The sequence below is a fragment of the Oncorhynchus clarkii genome, chromosome 6, assembly GCF_045791955.1.
Source record: "Oncorhynchus clarkii lewisi isolate Uvic-CL-2024 chromosome 6, UVic_Ocla_1.0, whole genome shotgun sequence".
NCBI classification, from domain to species: Eukaryota; Metazoa; Chordata; class Actinopteri; order Salmoniformes; family Salmonidae; genus Oncorhynchus; species Oncorhynchus clarkii.
Genome location: NC_092152.1, coordinates 71,935,281 through 71,945,321, shown reverse-complemented (window position 1 = coordinate 71,945,321; position 10,041 = coordinate 71,935,281). Strand labels below are relative to the sequence as shown.

The 10,041-nt window shown below is 39.8% G+C and overlaps 1 protein-coding gene across 2 annotated transcripts; it reads left to right on the top strand.

The window, feature by feature from the left end:
* Positions 1-4,483: 4,483 nt before the first annotated feature.
* LOC139412219 (calcitonin-1-like) lies at positions 4,484-7,425 on the top strand. 2 transcript variants are annotated; one of them, XM_071159042.1, is made up of 4 exons: positions 4,484-4,553; positions 5,269-5,359; positions 6,058-6,192; positions 6,898-7,425. In XM_071159042.1, the coding sequence occupies exons 2-4, from the start codon at positions 5,274-5,276 to the stop codon at positions 7,085-7,087; spliced, it is 411 nt and encodes a 136-aa protein (XP_071015143.1). In that variant the 5' UTR covers positions 4,484-4,553; positions 5,269-5,273; the 3' UTR covers positions 7,088-7,425. The 2 variants fall into 2 exon arrangements, with proteins under 2 accessions (XP_071015143.1, XP_071015142.1); XM_071159041.1 differs by lacking the exon at positions 4,484-4,553 and having other exon boundaries at positions 5,253-5,359.
* The last annotated feature ends 2,616 nt before the right edge of the window (positions 7,426-10,041 follow it).

Genomic DNA, 10,041 nt, shown 5'->3' with positions numbered 1-10,041 from the left:
GTCAAACTAAACAAAGTGCAGCTAATTTGCAGTCTTTACAGCTTCAGTGTTTGTAGTGATTGTGTTAGCTGTATTGTTGGTTAGCTCCTCTGTACAACAGTGTCCTGACGAGAGAGCACATGCCACGCGAAATCGCGCCTCATTAGCTCATTGTTATGGATGTATCCAAATAAAATTCACTAGAAAACAGCCTATGCAAATGCAGCTATTGTTATTCTTCATTAAACTTTTGACGTGACTGTAAATTAGCTGTAGTTAGCTAGCAAGCAAGGGATAAGAACTGGCAATGGGACATTTAGAACAAACGACTATGTCACGTCCATAGATACAGAACAAAAAGGCTGAACGACTGGGTCGTCTCTATGGCAACCGAACCGATAGAACGAACGACCAGCATGCGTGGGTAGCAACCCTAGATTTGTGTCGGCACTATATCTTGTGGAAGGATCAAATAGTATGAATACATTTATAAAACTTTTTATTTTTATTTTAAATATGTCAATCATTATTTGAATATGTTGGTAACCCGTTGTATAAAAGTGATAATGCCCTCGAAGCCGGTGTTTGGAGGTTTCCTGGCCCGTGCCAATATATCCTCCAAACACCGGTTTATTTATTCATACTATTTCATGCTTCCACAAAATATAATCCCTACACAAATCTAGTGTTGCTACCCAAGCCAGTTTTCGGTTCGGTTGCTAAAGACGCGACCCAGTCGTTCCGTCTTTTTGTTCTGTATTCTAAATGTTACATTGTCATACTGGCCGGCAATGTTCTTATCTCTTGATTTGCAGTCATGTCAGAAAGAATAACAGCATTTGCAAATGCATCTGCATTTGTTTAAGCTTTTTTCTAGAGACATTAATTTGGATACATCCATAACAATGAGCTAATGAGGTGTGATTTCGCCTGGCATAGAAAATGTGCTACTGTCACGCCCTGACCTTAGAGATCCTTATTTATTCTCTATGTTTGGTTAGGTCAGGGTGTGACTCGGGTGGGAAAATCTATATTTCTATTTCTTTGTTGTTTTGCCAGAGTGGTTCCCAATCAGAGGCAGCTGTTTATCGTTGTCTCTGATTGGGGATCATACATAAGTTGTGATTTTCTGTTTGGGTTTTGTGAGGTGTTATTTTTTGTGCCTGACGGAACTGTTCGCTAGTTTTTTTTTTTTTTTTTTTGGGGGGGGGGGGGATTTGTTATTTTTGTTTGAGTGTTTCTTGAAAATAAATATCATGAACACTTTCCACGCTGTGCTTTGGTCCACTCTTCCTTCCACCGACCACGAGCGTTACAGCTCACTTGCCAGGACACTGTTGTTCAGAGGAGCAAGCCAACAACACAGCTAACACAATCCCTTCAAACTGGAACTGGAAAGACTGCAAACTAGCTGCATTTCATGTAGTTTTACCTTTTTTCAATTTACATTTATTTGTATATATCCATAAAAACTATGCCGGCTGATTCATGATTTCAAATGGCAGAGAAAGGCTGCCTGTCTGTCTCTCAACACGTTCATTACTATTGGCAGCTGTGTAATAGTAATAAACTAATTTGAATATTGAAACAATATTGCAAATGTTGGAGAGACAGCAAGATTTATACAAATCTCCGCTATTGAAAACTAAATGTTAGTATAAAAGAAATGTGAGATAATGTCTAGATGCTTTTTATAGTGGAGATCAAGTTTATAAATTGCTTGGCTGGGCTGATGAGATATGCGTAGTCAGATGGAACCGAGTAAATAGGCATTTTAACGTCATAGATTTAAAGGATGGTAACTTGTGGAATAGACACTGGTTTTAACCAATCAGCATTCGGGATTTGGCCCACCCGTTGTATAATGTCTTCTGTTATATTCTATTGACTTCCGTTGTCTTCGTTGTCTTCTATTGACTTCCATTGTCTTCTATCGACTTCTATTGTCTTCTATTGTGCACAAACCAGCTCTAGTCAGCTACTCCCATAGGACTATGCACCCATGACTCACAATGACACAAACAATAATGTAATTTCATAAATCTAAATATTAATACATATATCATAAGCTGCTGTTTGGTTCTCACAAGTATAATTTTAGCACAGGCCTTTAACTCGGTTCTCCTCATTATGCCACAGGAGAAGAGAGCCTCACCAGCCCCATGCAGAAAGAGAGAGAGAGCTGCCATGGCCAGGTCAGAGAGGTGGCTGCATCCTGCAGTGTGATCACACAGAACAGAGGAGCTCTGATTGATGGGTAACCTAGGCTCTGTGATTACATCTCATTTCCTTAAATGTCCCAGCAAGGATGCACAGTGCAAACTTTCCTGTTTCCACCAAAGATGAGGTAAGTTGCATTTCAAAGTGGATTCTAAATAACATCCATCCAATTCCCTAGCGAGGCCCTGACAGGACAGCCAGGTCAAGTGTACATGTTTAAGTCTGTAATCCCTGTGTCACCACAGTCTCCAGGTGGTCAAACCTTCCACGGAGAGCATCAAGTGGCGGAAGCTTGTGTCAGTCTCCAGTCTTTATTCCATGTAATCAAACATTGTCAATTCCCTATTTTTTTTAGGAGATGCTTAGCCTGCCCTACAGTATGTATTGAGTGCCATTAATGTTTGCATTCAGACACGTATGATACAGTCTCATTCTTTGACATTGAAATGATCTTTCCTAATTTGGCATTTATATTGTATTCCAATACCATAGTGTGGTATTGATTTGGGAGGCGTAATGAATGTGTTTCTGTCATCTCAACACCCTTTCAATAGATACAACCAACCTTATATACAGTACAGTGCATCATGTCACATGTCAGTGTTCCCTCCCTCTCTGTTCCGATAGACAATGATCATCTGTCTCCTGATATAACTTACACCAGGTTGATGCACCGTGAGATGCTCTGACCAAAATAGATTGGAAAGGTTACTGTATTGAATTGAAAGTTAGAAACAGGGAACAGAAAGTTGAGGTAGGGACTGAGATGATGCATAGATATGTGGTCATGCTACATCTGTTCACATATAGTTAGGCCTTTATTCGGAAGTGGCAATACAGGCAAGCCTGTACGCCTACACAACCTCAGTTTCCGCTGTCTCCGGGAGCACCGAGAGGGGTGGACCCCAGCTCTGTCCAATTTCCCTGATTTAGTGGTTCCGTCATAGGCCTTGCACTCTGTTCAATAGTACTAAAAGCCTCATCCACACTAATGGGGTTCCTCCGTGACGCAAAAGAAGACTCTTGGGCAGGATGCTTTACGATACCTTACCCAATAATGTAAAGTAAGGGGAACAAGATGATGCCCAAAGACCAACAGCTCTGTAATTAGGTCTGAGAAATTGGGCCGACTATTGTCAGCCACACCATCGATTCCCTGAAAAGAGCAGTTCACTGAGGAGTCAGTAGTGTGCTGTATGGGGAAGGGGATGGGAATTGATTATGGTATATGATGTGTTAACTATGTCATTGTTCCAAAAATACCACAAGACTAATGTCCAAGCATTTCACAGAGCTATTTTAAACTGCCAACATTTTTGAATTTATTATGTCTAAAAAGTTCAACTAGTTTAAACTGCCAACATCTTTGAATTTATTATGTCTAAAACGTTACACATGTCGTCCATTTTTGGCTGTAGAAAAGTCCTAAGCATGCTGTATATTCTGATATTCTGGTCATTATGGCAATCAAAATTAAGCAGCTTGACCAACTCAACAATTATGTTTCAATATCATCAATTAAAATATAACAGTTGTTATCAAATAACCCAAACATGTATATTTTACATTAATATAACAACACATGATCATTGCCTGATAACTCTGTAGTACATCGTTTCCCATCTCCTGTCCTTGAGTACCCCCAACAGTACATATTTTTTGTTGTGGCCCAGGACAAGCACACCTGATTCTACTTGTCAACTAATCATCAAGCCCTTGACAAGTTGAATCAGGTGTTTTTGTCCGGGGCTACAACAAAAATGTGTGCTGTTTGGTAACTGGAGGACTGGAGTTGGGAAAACAAAGCACGGTGTAGTACACAAAAAAATGTCTCAAGAGTCGGAGAGCTGCAGTGTGCCTGTTTGTACAGTAGGTGGCTCTGCCGGCAAGGCCAATGAGGATGTATTATTCTCTTGATTCTTCAAAAAACATGAAGCAATGGAACATTGTTGGGACCTTTAAAATATTAAGAACTATTTTAGGATGATTTCTGTATCTGCCAGTCTGATTTGGCCCTGTCCTCAATTCAAGTTGTGATATCAAATGGTGCAAATGACTAGCAGATTTTTGTGAATGGAGCATTTTGTGACAGAACAATGACGTAATTTGTGTTCTATTGTCTTTACTGGTTTGTCGTAACCGCTGGACGATACCTGATTGGCTAGTGGATGGGGCTGAACAATCTGATTGGCTAAAATTAAATCATTAAACAACTACTTAGTCAGTACAGAAACCCAAGTGGTAGATATATAAGACAGGACATTGTAGCAGGGTGCAACAGATTCACAAGTTGGTCTAAAACTTGAAGTACCTCAACTCATTCCATTGTTCGTCCACGAAAACAACCAATCACAGTAAGTAGAGAATTTAAACCAATTTTCTGTGTACATGATGCATTGGGCTAGCATGGATGGGATGTTATTTCTGTGGCTATTAGATATTGTGCTAATTCTTCAGAATGTTCCAGTGATGATAGGGGGGACAGAATGAGATGGCGTAAACTTTGCCTAGGCCATTGACCCGGTGTGAGATGCTGTTGAGAAATGCAGCAGATGGCTTTTCAAGGGTAGATGAGGTGATTGTGAGAGGGGGGCTGGGTTTAGACTACAGCTCATTCCACTAATGCATGGGCTCCTGTGGGAGCCGCTGGCTGGCTGGCTGGGGCTCCAACTCATAATCTAGATAGTATCACTAATGCCTTCCTCCTCAATGTCTGGTACTGCGTCTCCAAGCCCAGCTCTTCTCTTCAGTTAGAGGGGAGCACTGAGACTAGATGGCTCACTCTGATAGCATGGAACTAGGGACTTTGGTAGGACTGTCTCATCGCAGAAGGGGAGAGAATGCTTTGGGACAGGGAGAGTGAGATGGGGAGCTTCTTCACTCCCAGTAGAATAGTGAGCAACTAAACTGAGATGGATGGAGCTTACATGCGATAAGTCATGTGTAGGGACAAATGAAGATGTTTGTTTTGATCCAAATTAAATGCTTGTCCTATTCTGCTTTGAGAGGAATGTGAATGTTTTTAAAGACAAGTTTCTGTGGTTGTGGATGTAATGTGTTTTACCGCAGGGACCATGGTTATGATGAAGCTCTCTGCCCTCCTCATTGCCTATTTCCTGGTCATTTGTCAGATGTACAGCTCACATGCAGCTCCAGCCAGGTGAGGATCAAAGCACGTTATATACACTGTAATGTCCAGTCAGTCACTGAAATGTACGTATAGACTACAGGGATATTAATTTATTGCAATCCCAAAAGGAAACGCCATAGATCCATTGGGATACTTCCATCTTTCTAATAGTAATTGTTATTTCATGTCTTGGCAGCCACATATATCTTATGCATGCTAATTTAAATTATTTTGTTTTCAGATAACATGATGTGATTACAGAAATCCATACATTACGTTACATTAAATGCCCTCTTTTCAGTAAAACGATGCAATTGGATTACGATATCGTAATCTAATCAATCCGGTGACTCATAAAGCCATTCTATGTATAACCTCCTTACCACTTCTATCCATTTGGAAACAATCCAACTTAATGCCACAGCAATAGGCTAAGATGATTGCTATTGCATGTAGAATATTTCCAAGTGGTTGTAGAATGCATGGGTGTTCAATATTCCGGATAGAGAGACCCTGGTCACCGTTCTTACTACAATATTGATTTTGTCATAAAGCTCTAAGTTGGCTACCTGTCAGCTTTCTAAAAGGAACACTTTTAGCAGATTGTTTTGAGTTTGGCTCGTATCCCTTAAAGCAGGAGTCAATGACTTTTAGCTGAAGCAAACTCGCATAACCTACGTGCTGGTGTAGTTCCAGTCTGATCAACCTAATCGTCAATGTGTTTTCAGAACTGGTTTAGAGTCTATAACAGACCAAGTCACGCTAACTGACTATGAAGCCCGAAGGCTACTCAACGCCATCGTCAAGGAGTTTGTTAAAATGACATCAGAGGAACTGGAGCAACAAGCCAATGAAGGAAATAGGTAGGTACAGATCTTCTCATCTCCACAACTTGTTTTTAACAACATTCATTTTCATTTTATCTAGGTTTACTTGGTGTATACTATATGGATCACACATGTTCCTATTATTCAAGAAAACATAACCCCAAATGTCTTATTAATATGTGGCCAGTCCTTTGCTGCCTCCTGTAGCAGTCAGAGCTATGGGTATTTATTAAAGACAGAGGTATGGACATCGCCCAACCATCAACAGGGAAATCTAGAGTTAAAGCATATATTCTCTGTGATTATCTATGCATGGGTTTTGGAACACTTCATTTTAATGTATTCATTATTTAAACATTGTTTATGAGAAAGCCTGTTGCGGAATGCTAAATGATAAATAACCCTAAAGAATGGAAGAAAGCATGGGAATTAGTGCAAGAGAAATGGGATGCATGACAGCAGTTTGTTATAATTTAACTACGATGCTATAAACAGGATTGCCGCATGAGCCTAAGTAACTGAGGTCATTATAGCTATAGACCATTTAATTGCCTGTGTTGGACTTGATAGCATGACTTTAAACCGTAATTTTTTTATATAAATGCAAGTAAAAATTTACTTTGAAATGCATGATATTGGAATACAGTGTTATTACTGTAGCATGTGGATAACAGCAGGATGCATCTGCATGCCATGGTTACTATGAGCCTGTTTCTGCATGTTTGTCTCTCTCTCTAACAGCCTGGATAGACCCATGTCCAAGCGTTGCTCCAACCTCAGCACCTGTGTGCTGGGCAAACTGTCCCAAGAGCTGCATAAATTGCAGACGTACCCCCGCACCAACACGGGAAGTGGCACGCCTGGCAAGAAACGCAGCTTGCCTGAGAGCAACCGCTATGCAAGCTATGGAGACTCATATGATGGAATCTGAGCGGTCCTCCCCTCCATCAGCTCTAGTTAACCTGACCCCTCTGTTCCAGCCTAGCCTGATGATTGCTGATGCATGTGAATCTTGCTTGACCGACTGCAGAGAAACCTTGATGTCCCGCAATGTCCCTGCTCTCTTTTTCTTTTGTTAAAATCCCCTTTTTGACAGAGAACAAAATATATAAGTACAAAGCAGAGTCCAATCCTTTAGATTTAGAAAGTGAATAATGATTTAGTAGCACTTCCCTATCTTAAGGTGTATGATATCCCTTTACTATACAGATAATTTACAATATATACAAAGTCTTAATCAAAACCAAAATTCTTAATCAATGCTTCTTTCAACCGAATTCTTGTTTAATAAACTTTTTTTTTTATACCAGAACATATTTTCCATCTTAATTATTCAAGTGAAACAAAGCCTTTTAACATCTTTAATAGTTCACAACAGTTTAAACAATATTGGTGAAGCCCCAGTGTATATGCTATGTAAACGTAAATTCACAGTGCATTTGAGGTAAGTTGAATAACTCATTTGAGCTGAATCTCATCGTTTAGATCTCTGAATGTCTTTATTTTCAATTTGATGATATATTTTATACATTTTCTCCAGAAAACAGTCATTTATTACCTTTGTTATTTTTATTGTAATTCATACATTTTGTATCTTTGTAATGAATCCTGAATTTAGGAGAGGTTTGTATGACCAGTCCTTTCTCTTCCTAAAAGCAGCGTTACAGCACAGAAGCGTGCGTGCAATACTGCCACATGTGTCACCCACCGCCTGGCTGACTTCCTGAACAGATCAGGAGGAATGGGCAACAGTAACTTCGTCCCCACCAACGTGGGCGCCAAGGCGTTCGGACGAAGAAGGAGAGACACCCCCAAGACAGCACCAATGTGAATGTGTTAACAGGCCTCAGGGATTTGGTATAACAACATTCTACACTCCTCTCTCTTCCCACTGCTGTGCCTCTAACTGTCAACCTCTGTCTGTCTCTACTGCATCTCTAATGCTCTTTCCCCAGCCTCTGTCTTTCCACATCTATTCTATTTCAGTACTCTTCAGATAGTCTCTTTTTAACTTTGCCGGCCTTCAAATTTGGTCTATGTCTTATGGATGAATACAAGTTGGGAGTTAGAGTTCAGTAGAAAGAAGGATAACCAGTCATTTCCTTCCATTTTCTCTCCCTGCAGAGTATGTCCTTAAGTGAGACAACAATACATCCTGTCCTGAACCAACTACAGACATCTAGAAATGACAACTCTTCACTGTTTAAAAAAAACAGCCTTCAAACACAGGACTGATTTCCTGCATACCTCTTGCATACTCTGTGTTACCGATATTCATTTGCTCTATGACCATGAGGAAATACAACCTAGAAAACACTACAACAAAAAATAAAGAACAAACTTCTGTTATGCCTATTTTCACCAGATCTTTACCCTGTACAAGCCAGTTGGTTCTGTCCCGTTTTGGCTTAGAGCACATGTGCAGTTTGATCCTGAGTCCCCACCCCTCCTCTCTCCTGTGTCAGCAGCACACTGCAGGGGTGCGGAGACTACATCAAGCTCCGCCCCCACAAGCTTCCCTGACCATGGCTGTGTCTTGTGCCTTGATGTAGACCACTTCTTCACATTTCATTAATTGTACAGTGTGTTTGAAGAGTGAAAGGAAAACGATTGAAGTATCTAAATATTGTAACAATTGTGAATCTAAGCAAGATTAAAATGTATTTTAGATACATATGGGTCGGTGTACTTGTTTTATTCTGCAATGATTTATCTAAGCCCTTAGATCACAATATCTACTAAGCTAACATATGGAATTGTTTTAAGATGGTCATAAAATGGATCATTTAGCCATTTGATTTAGAAGTTTAGGATTCTGTAGTTATCAAAAAAATATATATACATAAAAAAATTATTTGATGAAACATTGAATTTAGTCTTTAATGCTATAGCCCATAGAAACACATTAAAGACCACATTTGTATATGGCAAAACAGACAGGCAAAAATAAATAATAAGGAATAAGGTTTTGAAGTGACTGTCTGGCAATCTGGTCATGTTAATAGTGGCACATGTTGCTGTTTTTACAACCCGGTATTGGGTTACCTTCAGACTACTCCCTGAAGCTTGTGTGTGTCTTAGAGCAGAACAACCGACACCTTCGTGTTTAGTTTGTAGCTCTGACTGTTCAGTCGAGACAGTCAGTTTTTTGAGAAGACCTCTTCGAAATGAGGACGTTTGCGACAGAGAGTTCAGCTTGTGGATGTCGTAGAGCCAAACAGTCGATTCTGGCTATGAACCCTGTAATGTGTGTCTTTCGATGGTGGTGACTTATTAGTTTGTAGCTCAAATGTTCAGGTTTTACACATGATTTTCGTGTCTGGATCCTCTCGTGTAGAAAAAGATTGCTTTCATAAGCCCCATTTTATGGAATAGGCGTAACCTTTATATCAGTGGAAAGAGGGGATTGAGCTACAACCACTACAAGACATCTCTAGCATAAACACACTTTCCCTTAGATATTCAATATTCAAATGACGTCACCTTGTGATGCCTGGATGCGTCAATCAACTCTAGGGGATTTTAAGCGTAAAGAGCAGACACAGCTGATGGTACACGACATTTAACATTTCCAACATGATTAGTTTATTATGGTGCATGACATTTAACATTTCCAACATGATTAGTTTATTATGGTACATGACACTTAATTAACATCTTCATTTCCAACGTGTCATGCTGTATATGCTCAGATCATCAACATAGCCTTGATCACAATGCAGTGTTCCACATTATATCCCAAATATTCTTTCATTGAATTTGACCTAATGGTTACAGAACAAACATCACTCATTTATCCAAATGCGTGATTTAAGAAATGGTATATAGTGTTTATACACTGATCTTTCCAGGACAAAAGCAAAAGGCTATTTTACATACCACAAC

What these genes read in the sequence shown, in the direction of transcription:
- LOC139412219 (XM_071159041.1), top strand. Translation starts at nt 5,253, where the DNA reads ATGTGTTTTACCGCAGGGACCATGGTTATGATGAAGCTCTCTGCCCTC. An exon ending in TCACATGCAGCTCCAGCCAG is followed by an intron (nt 5,360 to 6,057) that starts GTGAGGATCAAA and finishes ATGTGTTTTCAG; the next exon opens with AACTGGTTTAGAGTCTATAA. An exon ending in CAAGCCAATGAAGGAAATAG is followed by an intron (nt 6,193 to 6,897) that starts GTAGGTACAGAT and finishes TCTCTCTAACAG; the next exon opens with CCTGGATAGACCCATGTCCA.